Here is a 27204-nt window from a genome sequence, read left to right as displayed (position 1 = left end):
TTAGCCACGGAAAGCCCAATACCCCGGTAATATAAGCTCTTCGCAAGCAGTATAAGGTGTAAATTCAAAATTTGCGTTCGATGGAAATATCTTCATCCGCAATTTGTTGATCTGTACTTCCGGTGTCGACGTATATTTCACGTTTTTCAGAGTGCTGCTTTACTTCTGCTAAAATCAAAACCCATGTCCACAAAAATGGCTTAGGCGAAAAGGTTTCGTAAGAAAGTTCAGCCAATCACAATCTGGGGCGCATACCATTAGTGACACTGGGTGTCCATTGGGCAAGTGCAATTATGTACGTGGGTTTTCGTCAATTTGGCCCCAGATAAATATGATTGGCTGTGACTTCTCTCGATGAAATCATTTGTGCCAATGCGCAGCAGCAATATGCACCTATGAGTGCCAGCACTCCGGATTCACGCAGAGTAGTTGAGGCGAGAAAAAAGTTGAGAGCCTCCGAGACAGTCCCCACGACCTTATGCATGATGCGGCTTCGTGCGCACTTATCGAGACGCTCACCTCTAGGACGTCGGCGAGTGGCTCGTTGCGCAGCAGTTGTCCCGCCTGGGGCACAGGTAAAAAGTGGCCTCCCCCAACTAGGGAGCCCAACTTGGACTCGTAGGTGGCCCATTGGGCCGCGTTCACCACGCCCACCGGGAAACCATCACGAGCGAGACGAACAGCTGGTGCCAGGACCTCGCTCATGGACACCTGAACGCGCGTCCAACCTCTGTTTAGTTTTTTTGCATTGGAGTGATGCTAGGAGATCGTGATAAGAACCAACAGGCTCGACGGCCACCGCACCGTTGTCAGTGTCAATCCGAGCAGCACCTGTGGCGGCTTAAGTAACACTGGTCGGTACTGCCAAATCGTAACAATATAAAAGAAGTCAGGCAAGGTCTCTTGAAAATTGGCATCAGGCAAGTCAGCCAAAAAAAATGAAAACAGGGTGTCGTGAAATAGAAATTAAGCAAGAGGAAGGGTGAAACAATATTTAGAGCATTGCTTCAGGAATGATTTGTTTAATACCAGTGTCACACAGGCACTTTCATTCGTGATTTGGGTCGTTTATATCGGTTTTCTTGATCATAATCAACGATATGACCTATGCTACACGGCTCAAGCTAAACCGGTTCGAGCTTGGGTCATATTAAATGCACCAGGGAGCGCTTGCGTGCCGTAAGACATGTCATTGATAACACTCAGCGTACGATATTTCTATAGAGCTTTATCAGCGATGTTATTCGTGCAACAACTGCTCGAACGGCAAAAAACATTGCGTGTCCCTACAAAAATCACTTAACAAATCCATCATACGATAGAGTTTCTCTTGCACTTGCCTCTATTGCTGTGCGAGAGTTTTAATCTTCTCTTTTATTTTTGATGGCCCCCGCTCGTAGCCGTCAAGGTCACAGCGAAGCATCGATTTGGTTATACGCACCAGAGTTTCAGTTCTGGTGCATCAAGTCTTCTCGTCGGTCCTGCTAGCAGTCAATTACCGTGAATGTCTATTTATTCGACCACGAAATGCGCGTACGTTGCGACGAAGTAGAAAGACTGGGGACACTCATAATCAGTTCGCTTCGAGATGCTCAAACTGCCCCGGCGGAGCGAGAGTTGAACTACGCGCGGAAAACTACAGTCGTCTGCTTCTCTCATAACTACATGCGGTCTACAAGAATATTAACATATGCAATTTTCAGATATTGTTCTAGTTTAAATCAGTTAAAGATTCCTTTTTTTTTCAAAAACACCTATCTGTTTTAATGTGTTTTGATTGTACTATGCTCGATTTTCTTGTTTATAGTGCCCTCAACAAGCTCAGCCAGGGGATGCAGGCGACAGCGCAATCGCGATCTCTCAGCCAGATTGCGATGCGCGGATCGCAATAGTCTTGACCTCGATCGCGCCTGATTATGATTAAAAAAGACCGTGTAGTAGCACCTAATCCGGATCTACACTGATCGCGATTAAAAATGCCCGTGTGACACCGCTATAGGGCTGGTGAGGTTTTTCCCTCACCATACGCACTAACGCGAGCAAGACGACCTGTTACACCATATCACTTGTAACTAGCACTGTGTTCTTTTCAGTGATTTATACAGCCCTGTCAAGTCGCGCTTACTCACTCCATCACCTTATCCATGTTTATTATACGATTGCTTGTAATACAGTGATTTTGTGCCGTATTCAGGTACCAAAGACTTGCCGCTTTAGTGTCATAAACACTCTTGCATTTGCCAACTTCGCTATAGCAGCTTTGAAAAAGAAGTTTTAGTGTTCAACTTCTTATTGATCATTATATGTAGAGGGTGTTTTGAAAAATAATAATTGTTGGGGGTTAACGTCCACGTACAATAGTATCATTTGAGAGAGGCCGGAGTGGCGGGCTGCGGAAATATCAACCACCTGCGGCTCTTCAACGTGGCCCTCCCTATAAGCACACGGGCCCCAATCATTTTCGCCTCCAATTGGTGCCCCAAGAAGTGTGTACGAAAGCCACCTAAAATAAGACAGGTGGAATATTTGCTCATCGCCTTCATAATTACTTTTTCTGTGGTGTGGTACATCTTTAGATGACACTACACAGCAACTGTGGCAATAAATAAATGCAACAATTTATTTAACGTTTTAATCAGCGGACACAGACAGTAGAGTCAAATGGGAAAATCGCTGTCTTTCATTCAAAGAGGAATCGCTATGCTTTCTTTGAGCATTTCGAAAATCAACCTTTGGCAATAATTGCGGAGCAATGGAGTTCAACAGAATTCACGAGCAAAATTACAAACCTTCGATGAGTGCAACTAGCTGAAGAGCACAATGACGTCACTGCTCACGACGGTGATGGCAGCGGTGTTAGTTCTTGCGAATTTGATAACGTACCTGCACTACAGGTGCTCTAATTGCGAACAAAACTTGCGCAACCACGAAGCGAACTTGATCGATAGTTGGGACGACAAGGCTCGCTCGTTCTCGACGTCCCGCAAATATAAGGCAGTTGAATGCTTCCAAAATTGCGTTTCGCTGGCAAAATTGTTCAGGCTTTATTGCTCGCTAATAACAGCCAGTGGCACCTTTTCAGAAATCTAAAAGCGACAACAGGCACTTCGGAAAAAGCGCTGCAATCTACCCTTTTTACCCAACCGCCTCTGTCCAGAGCTTAAAAGGGTCAATCAGCTTGATTTCTTTACTTACTTTCGTAGTTGATGAATCTACTCATTTCAAAGTGCGTGCGACCACAGAAATAATAATTATGAAGTGGGTAGAGTGCGGCCATGATGTCGATGCTGGGTTTTAGTATAGTCATGTGAGTATTGGTAGCCAAAAAAATGCGCTGAAATTTAAAAATAACTCACTGCTGGTTCAAAAAGAATAGTACAAATTATGCATACATAAATTAGTGAGCATAAATAGAATGATAATGCCTCGAATCTCTGAAAAAAATGGCATCGGATCTGCATGATACACTGCAAATGTCGTCAAAAGACGATAGTCTTGCGTGGGGAGAGAGAGAACAAAACGCTTATTTGATGTTCGGCGCAAGAAAAAAAAAACGGCGAATGGTATTCTGAAGGCGCTGCGTTAGAGTGCCTCGACCGTGCAGCGAAGGCGAACGAGCGCATGAAATCACGTCACACGTGATTGATATACGAGCGCTATCTGGCACTTATCTTGTGATAGAAAGCGCGCGGCACGCGCGCCCGTCTTGGAGGCGATAAAATGTAGAACGCAAGGCGACGGGTAAGTGCCGCCACCGTGTCGTCTTAGCAAAGCGTTGGAAACGCATTTTTGTGCAAGCTTTGCTTTGTTAGCGCAGCGTCATAAACGCTACGGTCCTTATAAATACTGATGTATGCCATTTCTAGTAAAAAGGCACACACACAGAATATAAACTTGTTATGGTGTCTCATATATGAGCAATAATTGGTTTTTTATGGACAATCGCACAAGTATGAACAATGAGTGTTGAGCAATATTGGTGGGCGCTGCAGATGGGGTCGGCTTTGGGGTATCGTTTGGTGCCGTTTGGATATCGTTAAGGGCGGACAAACAGACGAATGTGCAGAGAGATAGACAGACCAAAATGTTTCCGTCAAAGGTCCCTAAGAAAGACTATCGTCTTTAAAAATGAAAGGACAGCGTACTCTGGTCGAGTGAACAACTCTTTCCACACGATTATCGTACCCAATCCAAGTTATCACTCCTAGTTTATGGTGTATGATAACTTCAGAAATGGCGTTTATATGTACCACACTCAGTCACTTCCTCTTAGAGCTGCTAGCAACTGATTCTTGCTATAATGCTGTGGGGAGATTACAATTAACAGGGAAGGAAGTTTTTGCAGATCTGTATTCCTGAAGGTAACTCCTAAAATTTTAGCTACTACGGCAGCAGTGCAGCGAGAGTGGTTTTGAGGAAGTAAACTGTAGCCTAAAGAGGCATCCGTTTACCAAACAATGCATGTTATAGCAACGTATCCTTAGCAAGGGTGGCTTGTTGTCTTTCTTGCTGTATAGCATGTTCATAAAGGTAAGCGCGGCACTAAATTGACAAAGACGTGACAGAGGGAACACACACAAGCGTGCATGTGTGTGTTCTCTCTGTCCCTTCCTCGTCTATTCAGTGCCGCGCAATCCTTATTCAGTGCCGCGCTATCCTTAACTTCAGAGCATATCGCGCTCTGTGAAAGAGAACAGAGTACCCGTCCACTGCCGCAATGCCGTAGGGTGTCGAACCATCCCTTGACGGCACCAGGAACTGTAGCCTCCATGCCAGAGTCAGCCCCTGCCACAAACAGCTCCCGGGTCAGGGCTGCGGGGCTCGGACCACTGCATGAGCACTCTTCGTTAATGAGAATGTTCATTAGTCACACGAGATGATTTCTCTATGGCAAACAAACACACACACACACACACACACACACACACACACACACACACACGCGCGCGCGCGCGCGCGCACGCACGCACGCAAAAAACGACAGAAGTAACAGCACGCGCGAATTACCTGCGCCGCTTGCGTAGCGAAAAAAAGAAGACCGCGAAAGTTTCTTGACTCGGTAGATGAGCGCACGCCCTCGCAATTGAAGCGACGCAAATTGCCAATCTCTAGCTGTGTCTCCGATAGGAGGCGGTGATGCACATGTTTTGTATGTAAAGGGGTTTTATTCGGATGTGGAGGCTTCACAAACACAAATTCAGGGCCTCTCTTGATTTCCTTACTTCGTGGGTGCAGCGACGAAGGCGCCGGAGTAGCACCGGTGGGAGCAGCAATCGTGCGCTTGGTGAGGTGGTCAGGAGCATAGAGTTTCTCAAAATCAATTAGGGGGCACTCTGGCGCTGCGATCGTTCAGCGACCATGAGAATGATAGGTAGTACACACATTTGCCTAGCCTTTTTACTTGCGGGCAGCGAATCGTACTTGCGGCTTCGTTTATTGCTGTGTTTCGGTTTTGTTTTGAAAGAAAGATTCAACCCTTTTGAAATTTGTGAGCCAATTTGGAAAGTAAGTCTAAAAAAATAAAATAGGGAAGCGCAACCGCTGAACATTTGATAATGCCTGTTTCGTAAGAAAACAGCTCCAAGCTACACGAACCCACATGGATCCAAAAGCAGGCCAGAAGTACGAATATTAGACAAATGTGTGTACTACCCATCATTCCCATGCTTGCTGAAGCGCCGTGCGTTGCCGCTCCCTTAGACATTAAGGCCAGAGTTCCCTCTAGTAAGTATTGTTGGAAACTCTATGGTCAGGAGCTCCCTTGAGTGGTGCGGGAGCCAGCTGCTCGTTTACTGAGCTTCTATTTTTGCAGTTTTAAGTGTACTTCGATTATTTCTTGGCTACTTCTGTTAATTTAGACCTTGTTGATATTTTAACTCTGTCTTGAGTGCTTTTAGATTTGTAGTAGGCCAGTATTGACCACTTGATTTTAAGGGAGATAACTTTACATGGGTCCCACGAATGGGAGACAGGCTTGGCCCCTCCTTATATAGGGATACACACTTCAATAGGCAGAACGCCTAATCGCGAGAACGATGGGAGGTTAAGGAGAAGAAAATATTTCTACACCCCTATTAACCTTCATGACTCCGTATAAAAAGACGACACTTGAAGAGCACAAAAGATGGATAAACATACGAGCTCGTTACTTGTTAATATTGCGCTAGCAACGCTGGGCGTTGCGCGTATAGGCAGCCCCGAGAAATAATACAGAGCAACATTTCAAGATGTTTCAAGTGCTGCCGTACATGAGCAGTGTTCTTGTGTAAGAAATATCGTGGCCTGCGCTCACCTTCCGTCGATGCAGCGCACAGTGCGCGTGTTGGCGTCGTAGAAGAGGGCGAAGCAGTCACCTCCGATGCCCGTCGCGTACGGCTTGATCACCTGGAGCGCGGCCGCAGCTGCCACTGCCGCATCGGCTGCGTTGCCACCGCGGGTCAGCACCTCTGCGACAAAAAGGACACTGTGCATCACATGTGGTCGCACCCAGTTCATTGCTTGATATTTCCGGGAAGCCTTTGGTTCGTAAACAGCTCGTTTTCATTATTCCAGTGCTTTGTTCGCAATTATTAATGCTGCCCAACTGCAGAAAATACATGGCTTATTTTAATATACATACCGTTTCCCCATATTCTTCCGATATTCCTGTGCACACAAACCATGCCTCTCTTGCAAGGGGCATGCGTTGCGTACACCAACTAGCACGAACGAAGGCTTCAAGGTGGCGGAAATGGTGAGCAGTCAATGCGCTATGTCGTAACTTGTTGCAGTGAATCATGTAACATAAGCCTGTGATGCACTACAGACAGTATGAGAACAACAGAACGATTTGGTAGAAAACGGCTTAAATTACCTCTGGCCAATAGTTCTCGGCGTGGACCACCACTAAGAAAATTAGCCAGTGAGCTACGCCTGAAATCGACGTGAAAAAGAATAAGAACAAGATGCAAGGGTTGTGAAGCGTCAGTGCGTGCTTCTTCAGTACCAGCCTGTCCATCGACGTTGGCTTAAGTCGATGGCGAGCCCCTGTTCGATTTTCACCTATACTGCAGTGGACCCTCATGGTGCCGCCGCACATGTGAACGGCGCGTTGCGATTATTTTAGGGAATACTGAAAGTAATCTTATGCGTTTCATTTTTTCTGAGGTGTTAGTTCATTTCTAGTAATATAACATTAGCGTTTTTTTTTCAGTCAACAGCACATTCGATTAGTCTTAGGACATGGCATGGAAGCAGTGGCAAACTTGTTGAATTTGAATTCTCCGCTATTGTTCACAAAATTTCCTTTTATTCCGTCGTATTCACGCGTTTTTTGCGGCATATCTCGTATGACATTTCTAACATCATCGGTTGTCATAAATGGTACACCGTATCCTGTTTATAACTTAATTTTACTCGAAAATGGATTACTTACATGCGTACGCTACAGCATATACTTTAGTTGGTAGGTCCTTTTCATCGTCATGTCACTGTTTGTATTATCTTTTGTTTATTTGTTATTCGGTTTGTTTATTATGATGCTACAATCGCCTGAAGTATCTTTTCTAGTGGGAATTGGCAGAGAAAAAAACACCATTAAAGATTGCAATCCAAACGTGTGAAGAGCCAACAAAACCATAGTAGATATTATTGCAAAAATATTAGCAAAACCTTATCAGACTAAAAATAAGCATACCAATAATAAAGACGCGAGGAGTGATCACTGCAGGAGTATGTATAATTCAGCACATCACAATATATACCAGGTGCAAGCACAAGTATGCTGTCATAGCACACTTGTCAGCTCTGTATCATCAGTCGACACCACTGCACGAGGCAGATTGTTCTATTATTGAATGCTACGGTGAAAAAAAAACTGAAATATTTTACGCCAAGAAATTTTACGCCTTTCTTCGGCTGAAGTCAGGTCTTTGGCGTGTCTACAACCATAGTCTTCAACAATGACTGTAGATGCGGTAGTGGATACTATCGCCCAAATCTATTACTAGCGTGCGTGAGAGGCAATGTTTCTGTGTTCTCACCATATGAAAGAATTAATTTCTAAAGAAAAAAACTAAATGACGACAAGCGAATTCCCCAAAAAGTAATTTTTTTGCGACTTCCTTTAACTGCAACTTTGTTCGTGCGCAGGCTATCATAGTTGAAGTTATGGGTGGCTGTTCATATCTCAGCGTGAAAGAACGCGCAGAAACGTTTTCGCGCGCTCTTTCACGCTGATACTTGTAAACAGACGGGGACTCGAATATCTGATTCTTGTTTTGATTGCTGCAGCTGTCCTCCCTGAGGAATTGCTTTTTTTTTTGAGTGAGAAAGACAACATTACAAGATGTAAATGCAACGAAGAAAGAAACACTTTTTGGCAGCCACATATCAGAAAACAAACGACCACGACAGCGAAATTCCCAACCAACATTTCTCCCCAAAGAATCATTCACAACTGCTGCGAACGGCGCATTTAATAGTTTCAAGAGCTGAAGTCCTCGGTGCCCCTTGCCGTAGTATCGGCGCGCTGTCAAAATACATATGCACGTCACGGACCCTCCTCGGTCGCACAAGTCGAAGACACCACGTCCAGCCGTGAGAACCGTAAACTCGAACGCTCCGATGCGTGGCTTCGACTCACTTGGACGGAAGTGGAGCCAAGTGTTGAAAATATTGTACCTGCACCAGTTACCAATAGATGTAACGTGCGTCTGTTTCACTAGTAAATTTCGGTTTCCAGTCTGCCGGACCGGTAGTTCGAATGCACTCACTTCGCATGCCGCTTTCGCCTTGTTCCGTTCGTGGCTACGTTATCGCATGCGCCCATGGCGTTTGTTGTTCGATACTTGCATCGACAATGAACCATTACGTGCGGCAGCTTACGCACCTCGCGAGTTTGAATTCCCAGCAAGAATTGATTGATACGTGGGGCTTAACGTGCCAAAAGCACCATATTATTATGAGAGACGCCGTAGGGGAGGGCTCCGGAAATTTCGACCACCTCCCAGCAAAGAATCACATGTATAAAAAGCAGAGCAAACGCACGTTCATGGCGTTTGTAAAAGTCGTACAATAAATAAATCTGAAATGCAATGGATTGATATGTGAAATTAAACATTAAAAAAGCATAACCTGATTATGAGAGCTGCTGTAGTGGAGGGCACCGGAACTATCGACCACCTGTGATTTTTTAATGTGCACCCGAACCTGAGCACACAGGCCTACAGCATTCTTGCCTCCATCAAAAATGCAAATCTGAAATTCGGTGGCATTGTTCATGTTCTGATTGAATAATTTTAAGACAGCGTGATTAGAACTGTTTTTACAATTTGAAGTGTGCATTTATGTTCGATACACGCTGCACAGAACATATCTTGGAACGCAATGTTTGTGCGTGTTTTCAGCAAGAAAGACACATCAATGCAACGCAGACAAAGCAATTTGTGTGCGTAGTTATCACCTAAAAGCTTGAAGTGCATCTCATTCCATAAATGAATCTGACATCTGGAACGTTAAACCCCAAATATTATTACCCGCCCTAATGTTGCTCTCCTACATCGCATCATATGTGCAGCGCGAACTGAGCATAAAGGCAGACTATAAATTGCTAGAACCATTCAAGTGATGATGATGATTGATATGTGGGGTTTAACGTCCCAAAAGCACCATATGATTATGAGAGAAACCGTAGTGGAGAACTCCGGAACTTTCGACCACCTGGGGTCCTTTAACGTGCACCCAATTCAGAGCACACGGGCCTACAACATTTCCGCCTCCATAGGAAATGCAGCCGCCGCAGCCAGGATTCGATCCCCGAACACCATTCAATTTGCACTCTCTGAAAATTATTGAAAATACGAAGATTAACAACACCACTGAATTTGAGATCTATTTTGAAAATTTACAAACGTTATGAACGTACATTTGCTCGGCTTTTCATACATACGATTCGTCTTCACCAGCACCTGCGAATTTAAGCTCATAAGGTGCGTAAGCTGTGACACGCAAAAATAGTCCATTGTCTAGATAAGTATACAACAACAAACGCCATGGGTGTGCGCGATAACGTAGCCACAAGCGAAACGTGCCGAAAACGGGATCTGAAGTGAGCGAATTCGACCCGCCCGTCAGGCAGACTGGAAACACAAATTTACTACTGAACCCGACGCGTGCTACGTCTATCTCTATCTGGAGCGCCCATATCATTTTCAACGCTTGGTGGCACTGACCTCAGTTCATGCTAGTCGAAGCCACGCACGGATAAGAACGAAGCCACGCACGGACGACTGCATGGATACCTCAGCTTTACAATTAGAGTCATCCAGGCATACGGCTTCATGAGCAGATGATTTAGCGAAATCCTCTCTTAGCAATGAGTTTGGGGAATGCGCTTACCGATGGCTGCAGCGGTGGCAAGTGGATCGTCTGTACTAGCTCCGCCACCCAGGGAAAGTACGGGCGACCGACGTGAAGTGTACGGCCCCACCATTATTCTGCGCAGGCGAGCGAGACTGCGTTGGCGCGCTAGAGGTGCCGAGTCCTGCGTCTTTACGACCAACACATGGAATGAACTCGCCCCAGAGAGCATGTTTTTCTTCTCCCTTCGATAAAGTATGCGATAAGCACTGAGAAGTAAGGTAAAACACAAAAACAAAATGAAATAAAGCAACCCAAGAGGAAGGAACGCCAGCTTGATAACGGACAGCTTGCTTTCGTTGCGTTTGCTTTAGTAGTGCTTGTTATCGCACAAGGGATAGCGACCCCCGTGCGCTTGTCGTAGTACAACTACCACTACTTAATAGGGGCGCTATACTCTTCACGGGTTAATGGCTCGGTTAGCTCACGTATACCTAAACACAGCTGACGACTGTGTGGTCCACTGCGGAAGCCCAAGTGGGTTTCGTAGGCCACACTTCGTAACGGTCAGGGACCAGTTCATTGATACTTATAGCCGCAGTCTTTTTGAGAGTGAGCACAGCAGAGCGAGGCTTTTGCTACTGCTAGCGTCGTTACCCAATACGTCACAGTATCTGCGCACATGCGAGAGACGGGTAGCTTCCCTTCGCGCATAACACGTCACCGTGGTGCTTGTGTGTCGTCTGCTAGCTCCATTTCAGCATCCATGGGGATCGTATTATAATGACAACTAAAATTTCGGTGCTTTCAGTTCAAATGGCGTGTCTGTTATGCCTGCCGTGTCACTTCGTTTTCGTCTTTTCTTTCTACGTCGGTGCAGTCGTACAACGAACAGGCAAAGGAACACAGCACCCAAACTGTTATTTAGTGCGCGTTTTATAAAAGACTGATACGTTTAAGGAAGCTGTACCAGTCATGTGGAATAGTTTTGCTCGATGTTACATTAGTTTATTGACATGACCACATTTAAAACGAAAATCACTGCTGCCATTCTGGAAAGTAGTGAGGAATACAGCGCCACAACAATGTTGTGAAATGCTCGAAGATTCTGCCAGGCCCCGCCCCGGTGGTCTAGTGGCTAAGATATTCGGCTGCTGAACCACAGGTCGCGGAATCTATATCGGCAGCAGCCGCTGTATTTTCGATGGAGGCGAAAATGCTATATGCCCGTGTGCTCAAATTTAGGGGCACTATAAAAAACACCAGCTGTTCGAAATTTCCAGACCCTTCACTACGGCGTCTCTCATACTCATATGATGGTTATGGGATGCTAAACCCCCCATATCAATCAAGATTCTGCCACTATTGGCGAACCTTGAGTCACCGCTTAAACGGGGAGTCGTACGATGGCGGATTTGCGCGTATTCTCACTTATTTCCACAAGTGATCATGCTTGCTAGAAGAGCACTGCGATCCGGCGATTTTCTATGTGCCTGTTCATAACTTGTGCAGTGTGAGCCGGCGCCACGTCATACTAAAACACAAAATGTGCGTCGGCGAAAACTCAAGTGAACAATTTTCTTCAAAACATAACATATTTTAAAGTTTATTCGTGAATCGTGTGGAACGTAATTGAAAGTTCGACATGGTTGCCACTTTGAAGCAAGCGGCTTCCCTACTTTTGCGCGCGCGCGACGGCAAAATTCGGCAGGCCGGCCGCACTGCGCATGAGTGATGCTTCTCGCGGCCACCGCTAAGCAGCGCTGGGAGCTGTGAAAGACACACGCTTCCGTGTTCGCTCTTCAAAAGAATTCGACTGTATACATTTTCACCTCCCATCATGCAGGTTCAATCAATCGTGTCACAATTACATCAGGCTTATACAATCATAGCCAATGAGTCATCTCGTATTTTTAGGGAGGTAAAAAAAAAATGTCCAGTGATAAACGCCCAGACGGCGACGACGAATCACTCATCCACCCCACTCCTTTCAGTGGTGCAGTAACGTTGCGTTACTACTTCACTGAAAAAAAAAACAATTTGCGCCGTTAGCATTCCCTTTTTCGTGCGCTTACTTGACGGACAGTTTGCACTGTTTGGGAAGGCGTCTTTTTTTTCTTTCTTTCCCATCACACAATAAACAGGATCTTACGCAGTTGTGTTGGTTTTGTTCAAAACTTCACGCTATCACCAAAGAAGTGTGCTGTGCCACGCTAACAGCGCACGGGCCGTTCGTAATGCTGATGTTTCAGGCCATGGCCCGATAACGCAAAGAGAGACACTTGACATAGATCAGGGTCGGCAACCTTTTCAGTCAGGCGTCGAGTTGCATGAAGCCGACACAGCGTTGGCCAGCACGATCAATCAGAATGAAGGGGGGCTTTGCGGGCAAAGAGAAAAAAGTTCGGCTAATAGACAAGAATGTTCTACGAAACTGTAATGGAAACGATGTGAAAAGAGGTTACACGTGACAGCAAAAAAAGGAAGTTATTTAAATCCGACTTTAAGTGCTGAACACTCGTATTTATTTCGCAAATTAAGATTTTTCACGGACAGATGTAGGAAGCCCTAAAGGTGGTCATCGGTTACTCATGGGTTGAGAGGAGGGGGAATACATACGTCATGCCGAGGGCCTTATGTAGCTTGTCGGTCGTGGGTTGCCAACCCTTGACATAGATTATAGTTGTGCGCCAGGAATACTACCAAAATACAGCCTTTCTTTTTATAGCGTTGAGAAAGCCAGCCCCTTTAACTTGAAGCTGCATGCCTGCAACGAATGGAAAGGCAAGCTTTAGGCTAATCGCTTTATATTCTTGCGCCCCGCCGTGGTGGTCTAGTGGCTGAGGTACTCGGCTGCTGACCCGCAAGTCGTGGGATCGAATCCCGGCGGCTGCGGCTGCATTTCCGATGGAGGCGGAAATGTTGTAGGGCCGTGTGCTCAGATTTTGGTGCATGTTAAAGAACTCCAGGTGTTCTGAATTTCCGGAGCACTCCCCTACAGCGTCTCTCATAATCATATAGTGGTTTTGGGATGTTAAAACCCGCATATCAATCAATCAATTTATATTCTTGCGCTACCTTCAGTCTCGCAACACTGAAGAAGAATGCGTACGGCGCTGAACAACAGTCATTCAGAAGTCGACAAACTACGTTGGACGCTTACCGTTAGCTATTGATCGCACTGCCATCAATGTACACTGTGGGCTGGATTCCACGGGATTTTTTTATTACTCAATGCGACGCTGTGTTAGAGTGTATAGGCTAAAGAGAAACCAAGCACCACACACAACGCAGCCTTAACTGCTGCGTAGTGTGTGATGCCTAAATACGTAAATGCTACAGGCATGGGCCATGTTGTCGCAGCTTAAAACACTTCCAGGTCTCCATTTCTGGCCTCGTGGCAGCTTGAGCTCCTGCAGCTTAGCGTAAACGGTGAACACCGGTCTGTGGGCAGTACGCAACTCCTTGGCAAGTGCGGCTGAGTGAAAGATACTCATTCGTGCATCGATGCGTCATGGTAAAAGCCCATGTTACTAATGGTCTGACGCACGTCTCTGCATGTGCGAGTCCTGTGAAACGATGCGACCACAAACAGGTGCACGGGGACGTAACATATACATGTGGCGGAGTACGACAGCAGGGAGAACAGAAAACCTAGCCAGCTCAATCACCTACGTTCAAGGCTCAATACAGCCGTTGTTTGTACAACAAACTATCCAATAAAGGCAGCTAAAAAAAGAACACACTCTACTATCACTCCCACTCTGAAAAACTTTACACGGCGCGCACAAGTTGCTAGCACAGCTGCAACATTCGCATGCTGTAAGGAAATTGCAAAAGTATTGAAGGTTGTAGCATTGATATATGGCACAGGCAGGAGCGCCAGTGAAAGAAGAGAAGGAACAGTGTTTATTTTTTGCTCACGCTCGCTCCGCTTGACAGCTGGTTGACTTTACCTCTGCGTTTCCCCCAACGAAAGTGTCTTCGACTCACTGCTGAAGGCGTACTAACAAGTGCTGGAGGTGCTGGATCCATTTCCCATCCTGGAACTCCGCAACCGAACTCTACCTTCACCGTCAACGATGTCCACCGACGTTGCACAGCAGACCATTCCTACATCTCCCCCTGACCGCTGTCCCGGTGTCCCGAAAGAGCGAGACTCAGTCATGTTCAGCGGCACCGATGAGCAGGACGTCAAGGACTGTTTGTCTTCGTACGAGAGAGTAAGCGTCAATAATAGGTGGGACAAAAACGACAAACTTGGCCGCGTCCACTTTTACCTGAGAGGAGTAGCGGAGCAAGATGGCAAGTTGGACCAGTTGAATTCTCTGGTTCAAAAACCATGAAGCTGAGCTTACCGACAGGCCACTTTCAAGACATCGCGGACGGGTTTGGCCGACCAACAGTGCACAAGCTCCCCGTAGAACAGCGCTTGCAAGATCGCGCCCAACTGTCTGGAGAGGGTTTCACGTCCTACCTCGAAGAATTTGTGGGCCTCTGACGTCGCTACAATGCCGACATGTCTGAAACTGCCAACATATTATGAAGGGTATCGAAGATGATGCCTTCCACATGCTGGTGGCGAAAGACCCGCGAACAGTTGCGGAAGTTATTCAGCACTGTCAAAACTACGATGAGTTGCGAAGACAGCGCATTTCAACGTGACGCCCTACTTTCGACATGACCACCACTTCACCAATGACCGTTGGTGCAATTTCACCAGAACAGACGGTATTGACGCCGCAAAATCAACAATTCATCCTAAAGGAAGTGGCTCGCCAGTTGTCTCTAGCGCCCTTGCTTCCCAGCAAAACTCACGGGCTGACCTCGTCGCTGTGCCAAACAAGTCTGCGAGGCACTCCCGCCCACGTACCAGCCACTGACTGTGTCCGCTCCCCTGACTTACGCTGACATCGCGCGAAGGCCAGCACATGCGCCGTCAAACGTCGTCAACTCTGCCCACCACATGAACGCCTTCTACGGAACACGCGTACCGGCAGGTTCGCATGTTCCCCTTTCCCACCGTCGTTCAACGCTTCCAACAATCCTTGGCGCACACCGGATAACAGACCCATCTGCTACTACTGTCGTCTGCCTAGCCATATAGAGCAGTTCTGTCGCCGGCACGTTCCTCATCCAGTTACCTTTGATGAAACCTACGGCTACACCCACAAAGAGCCACCACAGACGCTGCCTTTCGATGCTGCTTCGGATACCCCTCCACCGAGCCGCCATGCCTTCAACCAGCACCGATCACCCTCCCCACGCCGACATTCGCCTTCACCGATGCTTCGGCATGCAACACCTGCCCAAACGGAAAACTGACCATCGCAGTTCCAGAGGCAAGAACTTCGGGAGGCAAGAATTGACGACGCTCTCGACTGTTTGCAAGAAGCAGAGTTCTTTTCCTCACTGGATCTTCGATCAGGATACTGGCAAGTACCCATGGATGAATCTGACCGCGCCAAGACTGCATTTGTAACTCCGGACGGCAGTTACGAGTTCAACGTGATGTCGTTCGGTCTTTGCAACACCCCTGCCACCTTCGAGTGTCGGATGGACAACATACTTCGAGGCCTCAAATGGCAGACGTAATTTTGCTTTATAGAAGACGTCGTCATTTTTTCAAAAGACTTTGATACCCATTTCCTGCGCCTCGCAAGTGTCCCGGAATGCCTCACACATGCTGGCCTCCAACTAAATTTGCAAAAGTGCCATTTCGCCGCCCGGAAGCTCCCCATCTTAGGGCATGTTGTAAGCAAGGATGGTGTTCTACCTGACACTGCGAAACTCCGTGCTGTCGCCCAGTTTCCTAAGCCGTCGATACTAAAGAAACTCCGGAGCTTTATCGGCTTATGTTCATACTTTCGTCCATTCGTCCGTAATTTCGCAACTGTAATAGCCCCTTTAACACGGCTACTTTCTGACATTGAAGAAATTTCGGCGTGGTATTCCGCTTACGATGACGCATTTGTGAAACTACGTCATTTGCTGACATCTCCATTGATTCTCCGTCACTTTGACCCAAATGCCCCTACTGAAATCCACACCGACGCTAGTGGAGTCGCCCTTGCGCTAATCTTGCTCAACGCAAGTCTGCCTTCGACGAGTACGTGGTTTCTTATGCCAGTCGCACTCCTACTAGGGCTGAAGAGAATTATTCGGTCACAGAAAAGGAATGTCTGGTTATCGTTTGGGCAATCACAAAATTTTGACCCTACGTCTATGGCCGTCCGTTTGACGTCGTGACTGATCAACACGCCCTCTGCAGGTTATCATCACTAAAAGACCCGTCTGGCTGTCTGGTTCGTTGGGCATTGCGTCTCCAAGACTATGACATTCATGTCGTCTACAGGTCGGGCCACATACATTCAGATGCTGACGCTCTTTCCCGCTCTCCATTTCCCCTTGAACATAGAAGTGCGTCTGTTTCCAGTCTCGATGCTGTGGCACTTTCGTTCACTGACGTGCACTCCGAGCAGCGGCAAGACGCTTGGATAATCTCTATGATAGAGGTACTGTCTCAGTTGCCCCAAGGTACCGCCAATAGTTCACTACGACGTACAGCTCGACATTTCGCCATCCGCGATGGACTCCTGTACCGTCGCAACTACCTTTCCGACGGCCGCAAGTGGTTGCTTGTGATTCCTCGCTACCTGCCCCGCCGCGGTGGTCTATTGGCTAAGGCACTTGGCTGCTGACCCGCATGTCGCGGATTCGAAACCCGTCGGCGGCGGCTGCATTTCCGATGGAGGCGGAAATGTTGTAGTCCATGTGATCAGATTTGGGTGCACGTTAAAGAACCTCAGGTGGTCGAAATTTCCGGAGCCCTCCACTACGGCATCTCTCATAATCATATGGTGGTTTTGGGACGTTAAACCCAACATATCAATCGATTCCTCGCTACCTACGTGCTGCTATTTGTGACTCCTTTCACGCGGATCCTCAATTTGGCCACGCCGGTGTGATAAAAACGTATGCACGCCTCCGACTGCGGTACTATTGACGCGGAATGTATTGATTTATCCGACAGTACGTCCGCTCGTGTTCCAAATTTCAACGCCGAAAAAGCCCACTGAACATAGCCAATGGACAACTGCAGCCATTGCCTTGCCCATCCCGACCTCTTGACCGCATCGGCATCGACTTGTACGATCCCCTTTTCTACACTCCTGACGGGAACCGCTGGGTGGTTGTCGCTATCGATCACTTGACATGCTATGCTGAAACTGCTGCCCTGCCAGAGGCCACATCACGTGAAGTTGGCTTGTTTATCCTTCACAATCTTGTTCTTCGCCATGGCGCGCCTCGTGAGCTACTCAGCGACCGCGGGCGTACGTTTTTTTCCGAAGTCGTACAAGCCCTTCTTCGTGAATGCAACGTTGGGCATCGGACAACCAGCACGTACCATCTGCAAACGTATGGAATGACCGAACGGTTTAACCGCACACTGGGCGACATGCTGTCCATGTACGTGTCCGCTGACCACACCAACTGGGACTGCATACTCCCCTTTGTTACTTACGCTTACAATAGCGCCTCTCAGTCTACGACAGGATTCTCTCTGTTCTTCCTCGTCTACGGGCGCGAACCTTCCTCATTCATGGACACCATTCTCTTGTACCATCCTGACGCTTCAGAATGCACATCTCTATCCGAAGGCGCCACTATGCGGAAGATTGCAGGCAACTCGCACACTCCTTAACCACACAAGATCAAGCGCACCGGAAGGACGGTCACGAGGAAAACCTGCCTCCCCAGTCATATTCGCCTGGCACGTTGGTATGGCTTTGCGTTCTTTCATCTGCTCCTGGTCTTTCCACCAAGCTACTGCCGAAGTACGAAGGTCCCTACCGAGTCCTACGTCAGTCCTCACCGGTTAACTATATAGTTGAGCCAGTTCAACTATTGACAGACCGGCGCCGTCATGGTCGCGAGACTGTTAATGTCAATCGATTGAAACCACACTACAACCCACCCATACAACGCGGTCCATAGGTCGCCAGGATGGCTCCTTTTTGTAGGGGTGGGGGGGGGGGGGGGGGAGTGATTTGCAGCATTGATATATAGCACAGGCAGGAGTTCCAGTGAAAGAAGAGAAGGAAGAGTGTTGTTGCTGCTCGTGCTCACTCCGCTTGACAGCTGGTCGGCTTTGCCTGTGCGTTTCCCCCTATTAAAAGTGTCTTCGGCTCACTGCTAAAGGCGTACTAACAAAGAAAAATTTGAAACGTGTATATTCATCTATACCGGTCTACCTTAGGTCACTCATGTTAACGTAATTTTTTGTAACTTATTATGAATAGTTTTTTATTATTTCAATAGCACTAGGTATAGTGTATACTGATAGCTCGACACGTTAGTTCATAAAAGTAGTGACATTGAAACAGACCTACTTCCTCTGACTAGAGTGTAAGGAAAAGGGAGTGCTTGTAACGGCCGCAGAACATTGTACAAAAAGCAAAGGCAGAAAACATCAAGCCACTTGGAGTGGTGCTATTGGTAGCCTGATATTTGTGTCGTCATTTAAGACTTGCGCGCAGTTCCATCAAAGTAGTGCAGTGGCAGAATGTCCGATTTAAACTTTAAAATGCCGGGGTTCGATTCACACCTATTAATGGCGGGTTTTATTCCATTCTCGTGCGCTTGAAATAAATAAACTGTTTTTATTTATTTCCTAAAACTAGCCTCAACTGCTACCTATATCAACTAACGTAAAATGTGAAACCTCCTTTCGAATGATTATGTTCGCGAATATGTTGCAGGCCGTACTTCACGTTTTTGTTGAATGCCGTGTGGTGGCGCTACGATTACTTACACTCACTGTAAAATTTCTTTAATTTTACTGCACACTTCAAGTTACTTTTAATAGCAATATTTCGCGAAAACCTCAAGGGAAATAAAACATTTATCTGGTGGTGTAGTTTACTTGCCATAGCGCCGTACGAGACGCTATAGAGTGCTAGAAAGAAGATGAAAGACGCCATACACGTGCGGCGCGAAAACAATGTTCGAATGAAGCATACAACTTTCAGTGAACGTCTACAATTTTTACGGCTATTCTACACGAAACGTTTTGTTACTGCATCACTGAAAAGACATACGACAACCCTAGCTCATAAATAATTTATGCTGACAATAGCTATAGTTTAGCCAACACAATTCCACATTATCGTTTGTTTAGTCAACCCTGGCCGTTATTCTTACTAATGGTCACACTCAACCCGCACCCTCGTTTTTATTCCCATACAATTTATGTGGTATGGTATGGTGAAACTTTATTCGGCCCTGAGGCTCAACCAAGGATTGATTCGGGTCCTTCCCGTTCTGAGACAGGTAGGCTAATCTCAACAAACACGTCGTGGGTCCACGAGATTTTCTTGAGTTGACTTTCAATGAGTTGCTGTGTAGTGTTTCTCATCCTATTTCTTCTTTGGTGAAGTCCCTGTGTTCTAATCTGCAACGCCGTAACATATGCTATAAGGATATCAAATCACCTTATGTGAGGCGTTCGAATTCTATGCCATAGCCTGGACTCAACTTATTACATAGTACGGGTTAGCGGTACGAGTGTCTTTCTAATAGCTTTAGAGTTATAAACTGAGCTCACAGTGTGGCAGGGGCGAAAGCGTTACCGCGGCCAATAGAAACAGTTCGTTGGCAAAGTTCATTGTATATAAGGAGATGATCCCCAAATTCATAGGCATAAGGACATAGTTGTGTTCGGGGGTGCACCTGGCTAATCCTCGCGCTTCTCTACGTGCTACCTCAATGAGATTTCAAGTTTCCAGCTGAGTTTAATAATACAAGTTGATAATACGGTAAATTTTTGAAGATGTTTGAGAGACGAAGTTGCATGGTACGCCTACATTTCCGCCTGTATATGTTGGAGACCATTTGATCTCTACAGAGTTGGTATCTATACGTTGTTGATTAGCCTTCATGCTTTTTCGAATAGAAATTTTGTGGAGCAGGCCCTGTTTTCTGCACGGGAGTCACTGTCGAAGTGCGTAAACTTTGTATTACGTATGGCTAAATGCATGGCTATCTCCACTAGTGCTCCTGGATCTTTGGTTACAGCTGAAGCCTATTCGCGTATTGTGCTCTTCATCTGTATGACTTCAGTGGTGTAAGACACAATCAGGCGTAGTGTCGGGGACACAATAACTTCGGTTGCAGTTCTGACTATGCAATTTTATTTGATGATTTATATGTGGGGTTTCACGTCCCAAACTGCCATATAATTATGAGAAACGCCGCAATGGAGGGCTGCAGAAATTACAAACACCTTGGGTTCTTTAACGTGCACCAAAATCTGAGCACACGGGGCTACGGCATCTTCACCTCCATCGAAAATCAAGCTGCCAAAGCCAGGGTTTGTTCCCGTGACCTGCGGGTCAGCAGGACTATCTAATTTTATAACCGATACATATGTAACCCGATAATATAACTTCTTCGACAAGCTGACGTGAATTTTCGGCAATCGCCATTCACTAAAGTTGGTTTAAAGCATTGTCCAGGACCAGTATCATCGCGAGCACAAGCGTTAAAAGTCAGCTTAGAGCTTCTGACGTTGTTAACAGTCATGTTGCTGTTTGCATCACTACGCAAGTGTAAACATCTTGTTGCATAAAACATATGCAACTAAAACGTATACAACACTTGTCTGTGCGTACAGTTTAACGTATATTTGGCGTGTTTCATATTATTTAGCTAAATACAACACAGTCACATGCCTCTGCATGCTTCACAAACCGTCGATTATCAAGGTGCGTGGCAGCTGCCGAATTTAGCACTGTAAATATCAGCGAGGGTATGGATTATGATCAGCCATGCATTATTATCTGCTAGGTATGTATTCATCATGCGGTGTTACTTTCAGGAATATTCTGTCGCAGCTTCGCTGTACCAAAGCGTTCCCTGGGAACGCGCATTCGCGCATGCAATTTTTTTTCTGTGTCATATTTTTCCGTCGAGCTCATTTTACTGTTTTCTTCTGAAGAATATAGCATCAAGCGATTGATAAGCCTGCTTTAATCGTAAAGAATTGCTTTGGTTGTCGGCAAAAAGGTGCTGTATCTTGTATGTGCTTTACTAATAAGCAGATGGTCTTTCTAACGGAAGGCAGCTTGAACTTGCAACGGTGCAGCGAAGAAATCTGGCTGACTCTGTTGCTTGGCTGCATTTACTTTCTACCTGTACCGGTGGCCAAAGCAGCCTCTGGGAGGATGTATCAATGCCTCAAGCGAGTATGCTTATTTCTTCCAGACGAGCAGCAGCTCTGCCATTGACGCTGAGCAGCGTTTACTAAGCACCGGTCAACCGATCAGCGTCCATGCAGTGTTCTTTCGACTGTGTGTCTTGGCAGGCTTTGCGATGGCCAACACCGAACCAAGGGCGTTGCATCAACTTCTGTGTGGACTTTCAGTGACACAACTACGTTCTCTCGATGATTTTGACCTTCCGTGGCTTCCTCGGCTAGAATGCACCGCACCAGAACAGTTGGCTACTGCCATCTGCGAGTCTATTTATCGCTGCAATATCAACAGGGAGGGCGAGTTCCTGCAGAAATTGGCCTGCCTGTACGCCTGGTTGATTCCGCAAAATGCCCAAGGCAATTCGTGGCTACTGTACCGCCGTGACGGCGCCTCAACTTGGTCGGAAGACATGACTCTTCACAGGCGTTTCATGGGCCTCATCAATTATCCCGGCTGCCTCATGACGCACGCCACCTTCTCGTCCGACTCTGGTCTCTATACCTGTATCATTACTACTGATCCTGCAATACGACCGCCCGATACACACGTAGTTGTGTGCTTATCAGTCTGGCCCGGGCGACCATTTTTGGGCTTTAGCAGCTCTGGAACGATCACTGTAGAGCGCTTTTATCGAGCTCTTTTTTGGGTGCTTTATGGTGTACCTCGAGAGCTACGAATAGCCACTTTCGTAACCTTTGAATACATGGACACCTTTGTGCGCACCCAACAACTCAGTTGAGAAAAGCGAATGGACTGTCAAGACTGGCAAAGGAAACTTGTAAACACACTCAGGCCAAATTACGCGAGATCGGCGTAACGGATCCCAATTTTGCGCGAGCGATGAACGCATCGGCCGTTGAAGAAGTAACGACTGAGGGCTGCGTGACATATGCAGACCAGTTTGTATGTGAAGGGATAAACTGGGAGATAAATGGAAACCGTGTGCAGAGATGTGTTCTATCTGTAAACCATAGTCAAGGAAACTAACCATCCTCCTCGCACTTAGGTCAGTCTATCCACTTGTGCTCACGACGGTGTGTTGATAGTTGTGGTGCACTCTGAGAGTTAGACGATATAAGAACTACGCTGCGGTGCCTTTTATCTAAATACACGTATGAATCGAATACATTTTGACGCTACTTTCTCGTTTCGTGCACCCATGTTGGGTTGAGATGGTGTCAACACGTCGGGACGTCATGCTGTGTATCATTGGCCTTGTCCCGGGGACTGCTTTACCACCTGCTGGGAATAATGGCCGATAAGACTGTTGCCCTGCCTGATGCATAGTTTCCATGCGACTACGGAAAGAAATCGGCGCTCAATCCACAAGTAAGTGTTCAGTCTTAATTTTGCCGCAACTGCCACGTGCGAGAAACACGTCGCGCTTGCCGAGAACGGCTTCGATCTCGTTGTATATATAGCACGCACGAAATGAACCGTGAAGGCTGGCATAGGCGTCAGCTAACCTGTGCTTTGTGACCCCCTAAAAATTTGCCGTCATGGCCATCGGCCGCTCAGACGCTCGTTTTCTGTGTGTTGGCCACGATGAACAGCTTTGGGCTCATGATATTGGGAAGAGGACTGTGCTACGCTGCGGCTCGTCCAGAACGCATTGCTGTGGCCCACCACGGACACACTTTTATGTCATGCGCTTGAAGTGCACCAGCATGGGCTGGTGGGGGCTTTAAGTTGCCGTATAGCTGTGGTTCAGAACTCTGGGAAAATTGGCCACAATTACTGTCGGCTTTTTCGTCACTCACTCACAAAGAGCTTGGCGCGTTCGTGGCAGCGGCCCCGCGTTCGTTCGCTCTTCTGCTCGAGGTTCGCTGTCGCCAGGAATGGCTGACGGGCCTGCTCGAGTTGTACTACGTCACTCGCAGAAACCTCGCCGACTCGTTGGCGGCGCCTCGGCATGATGACAGCTGCTTCCTTACTTGAGCGCTCATGTTATGTGGGTCGAAGTGCGCCTTTGATGATGTATGACTTAACGATGAAATTATTTACCTGCCGTGATTTAGACGTGTGTTTCCCCTTCACGTTGCTCGTATTTGCCATGTGCGTGCGTCTTTCTCACCTTTCATAGTTGACTAACTATTTACAATATGTTTGTGATTTCCAGAACGGAGCCGTTGTGCGCAGCGCAAAATGCTGTGTGCACTGAATCATGCAGTGCCAGTCATATACCACTCCATTTGAAGCAGCTTCAGATGAAAAAAGGAACTACACAAGATGGGTCAACGTGGCTGAACCCCTATTTAACAGTGAATTTGTTGAAAGAAAGAAACTGCTGTGAAAAAAGTGAGTTTGAGTGTCTCGCTTTTCTTTCTTCGTCGCATGGACTTCGAAAGCTGGGACACACGCGCCTGATTGCATATTTTTTGTATGTTCTTTTCAGGGGCATTTGTTGCTGACTACGGAAGAAAAGCCCCGCGAAGAGGTATATAGCTTTGCGGAGACTAACTACAAAAATCATCCATAGGGATTAACGAAAAACTTGAGATAAAAAAAACACTCGTATGAATGAAGCATTTGTATGGACTCGCCGTTCGTACTGTGAGGTGCAGCTGCAGGGACTAACAGTTGTTCGATTAGATGTAAATGCAAGAACTAAATATTAGTCCAGTTAGGTGATCTATTGAACTTACAGTTGCCTGGTAAGGTGTAGAGGTGAGGGATAAAAAAATTGGCAGATACCACGTATAGAGAGAATCGATGCTATGCGAAGCACGAATGAGGAAGATTAGTATGTAAATTTAAAATGAGCACAACGTTATGAAGCGTCGGTAAATTATACTGTACATGACTTTCATGCCACGGTTATTATGTTTCGACGTTAAGTTTACCTTCGTCAGTTATTCCCGTCACCTGATACCAAATTTGGTACATGTGAAGTTGGTGAAACGGCCACGAGCGTGTTATGAGCGTAGTATGTAGTCAAGTTTTACATAACACGAATGCCATGATTATCATGTTTGGACGTGTCATTTACCTTCGTCGTCTACTCATGTCACGTAATACGAAATTTGGTATATGTTGAGCTAGCAAAACGGCCGCGAGCTTGCTATGAGCGTAGCATGTATTCATGTTTTACATGACACGCATAAGATTATTATCGTATTTAGACTAGTCATTTAGATTCGTCGTCGAATCACGAATTTGGTATATGTGAAGCTAGCAAAACGGTCGCGAGCGCGCATCACGAGCGTGGTATGTTGTCATGCATGTTGTGATTATCATGTTTGCACTAGACTTGTATCTTCGTCATTCATTGACATCAAGTAACACCAAAGTTGGTATTTGTGAAGCCAGCAAATCAACCGCGAGAGCATCATGAGCGTGCCATGTGGTCATTTTGTTACACGACAAGCGTCTCATGATTATCATGTTTGCACCAGTTGCATATCTTAGTCGTCCATTCACGTCCCGTAATACCAAATTTGGTATATGTGAAGCTAAAGAAATGGTGCCGAGTGCATTATGAAGAGCCCAATATACTCCGACATAACGTTGACGCGCAAGCACGCCAGGTGCAGCGACGCCACGCTAGCAAAGCACGAGCACTCTTTTCACTGCGAGATCGGGCTATTCGCAATTTTCATAGACTGTCGCGCCGCCTAGCGGAATTCAGGAGTGTCCTCTCATGGATGATTAGTATGTGACCCTCCCAATACTGCCTTGCTGGGCGGTGCTAGCCTCAGTGTTAACGTGTTAGCAAGAAACGAACACAACCCACTTCGTATGTTTTGTGTGTCGGTGAATATACCGGACCGTCTGTGGCACGATAAACCTGATTCGTTCTTGCGAGACGCGAAGTTTTCGTGACAATACGTGGCAACACGTGCTTTCGATTATCGCCCGCAAAGTTTACATATCAGCTTCGCTATATTTTCTGCAGTCACTTTTGATAGGTAAATGCTAACACATAACTATTTCAGTTAAAACGTGCCTTGTTTTACGTGTGTATAGCTTTCGTCAATGCTTTTGTAGCGCATGAACCTCATAACATTCAATGTACGCGGAAAGTAGCGCAGGCACGCGATTTGCGCTTCCAAACTTTGGCCTACGCTGCAGCGTTTGTATTTGTTTTTTTTTACATTCGTTGATAGATACCAGCCTACTGCAAGCGATTCCTTACTGGCCGGTTCTGGGAGCGAAATGAACTCTCCGCATCCCCAGATAAACGTGGTCAGTGACGCCGTGGGAGTGTTGTGCGTGGCGAATGACGCGTAGTTGGTGCTATCGAAGTCGTTTGACGGAAAGAATTCCTGAGATTACTTTCAGCAGTGATGTTGAAAAAAACCCGCCTTGACATCAAGGATTTTACACTGGACGTACGTGGTTGTCAACGCGCTGAGAGTGACAGTAAAGATGAACAATCAACTGCGGGCTCACGAGCAGAGAGTTGTACTTCACGTCCCGTCAAGCATTAATGTTTTTCGCGCTCGTAAGTCACTGTGATTGTATTTATTGTATAAAGTCTTTCAGTGAGCTCAAAATAAAAGCATATTTTTTTTGCGCATTCAATGTATCCCAGTTACAGTGGATATTACAAAGCGCCGCATGCCGTCAACATGCTCGAGCTCGACCAGCGAAGCGAAATGGTTAGAGCACTGAAATATGCAGTTACAACTACAGTCCACGTTACTTCTCCTGCACTTCACTGGTGCCGTCCGAACGACGTTGTTGTTCGACCAATTTTCGCAATTTCGACGTTGCGAAAGCGTACGCGTGTATTCGTGTCGATATCCTTGTTTCCATCGCGCTGATGAAACCTGCAACATCTAGGTGCAGGGAATTGCGCACTATCAAAGTCTGATCATGGCTGTGGCAGAAGTGCTACTCAATGGGAAGTTGAATGCCTGTGTTCCGTTGAAGAAGCAGCTACATCATGCTTACAGTGCTGGTAGCAATGGCGTAATATATTTGTAAACCATCGCTACGTTAAACCCTATTCGCTAGCGGCCTACTACTGTGGCGAACCCACCAGACAGGCTCGCACAAATGATCTCGGAGTGTCATTCAGTTCATACATGAATTCTGGTTCAGGCAGTTTTCTGTAGCACGCCCAGGATTACGCACAGCATCGTGTATACACGTTCTATCAGCTGACATCGCCACCCTTTGCACTGCGGCGAGAATCGAGGTAGCGAACATTCAGCAGTTCCTATTGGTCGGGAAAGTACTTCGCTTCAATATACATTCATTTGACGATCAAGCGTTAATCCAGTGAAAGCGGCTCGGGGAGTACGTCCGTGCGTCTTATCTTTTTCTATGCGAGTTCATGGGTTGATCACCCTTCCACAGCCATCTTTTATTGCACGGCGCGCCACATATAGGCCTTGGGCATTGCGAATTGGTGGCAGCACCGTCCCCCGCGAAAGTGCGGATCAGCAGTCGGCGGCACGTATACAAAAACACGCAGCGGCGCTTCGTTGCGTGCCGTCGAGTTGATTAATGGCAGATAAAATGCTTTGACTACAGTTTACTGTTAATAGCTGTGCTCTTCTCTACTGAAACGATGCACGACGCCTTTTCAACCTTAACATTACCTGCGAGTAAACCGCATTCTGCCTTTCATAGGGATTCTTGCCCTGCCATAGGAATTCACACT

The 27204-nt window shown here is 46.7% G+C and overlaps 2 protein-coding genes across 3 annotated transcripts in view; one reads left to right on the top strand and one right to left on the bottom strand.

Moving 5' to 3' along the window:
- The window catches only part of LOC119160913 (glutathione hydrolase-like YwrD proenzyme), a 39948-nt gene extending 29390 nt beyond the window's left edge, over positions 1-10558 (bottom strand). The window contains exons 1-5 of one of the 2 annotated variants that reach the window (XM_075880452.1): positions 10378-10558; positions 8539-8661; positions 6293-6446; positions 4703-4829; positions 520-711 (exon numbers count right to left, since the gene is read on the bottom strand). In XM_075880452.1, the coding sequence (XP_075736567.1) occupies positions 520-711; positions 4703-4829; positions 6293-6446; positions 8539-8661; positions 10378-10471 (690 nt within the window). In that variant the 5' untranslated portion in view covers positions 10472-10558. The remainder of the gene's footprint in view (positions 1-519; positions 712-4702; positions 4830-6292; positions 6447-8538; positions 8662-10377) is intronic. The other variant, XM_037413186.2, reaches the window with a different exon arrangement.
- A 10817-nt stretch (positions 10559-21375) lies between these two features.
- LOC119161705 (uncharacterized) lies at positions 21376-25826 on the top strand. Its single transcript, XM_037414235.2, has 4 exons — positions 21376-22922; positions 23713-23891; positions 23989-24030; positions 25700-25826. The coding sequence occupies exons 1-4, from the start codon at positions 22873-22875 to the stop codon at positions 25750-25752; spliced, it is 324 nt and encodes a 107-aa protein (XP_037270132.2). The 5' UTR covers positions 21376-22872; the 3' UTR covers positions 25753-25826.
- Positions 25827-27204: the final 1378 nt, after the last annotated feature.

Source organism: Rhipicephalus microplus, chromosome X, assembly GCF_043290135.1.
Source record: "Rhipicephalus microplus isolate Deutch F79 chromosome X, USDA_Rmic, whole genome shotgun sequence".
Taxonomy (NCBI): Eukaryota; Metazoa; Arthropoda; class Arachnida; order Ixodida; family Ixodidae; genus Rhipicephalus; species Rhipicephalus microplus.
This window is presented reverse-complemented; position numbering and strand designations above follow the sequence as displayed.

Coding starts and splice junctions, on each gene's coding strand:
- LOC119161705 (XM_037414235.2), top strand. CDS start 22,873: ATGCATAGTTTCCATGCGACTACGGAAAGAAATCGGCGCTCAATCCAC. Junction 23,892..23,988: donor AAGAAACTGCTGTGAAAAAA/GTGAGTTTGAGT, acceptor TGTTCTTTTCAG/GGGCATTTGTTGCTGACTAC. Junction 24,031..25,699: donor AAGAAAAGCCCCGCGAAGAG/GTATATAGCTTT, acceptor ATTCGTTGATAG/ATACCAGCCTACTGCAAGCG.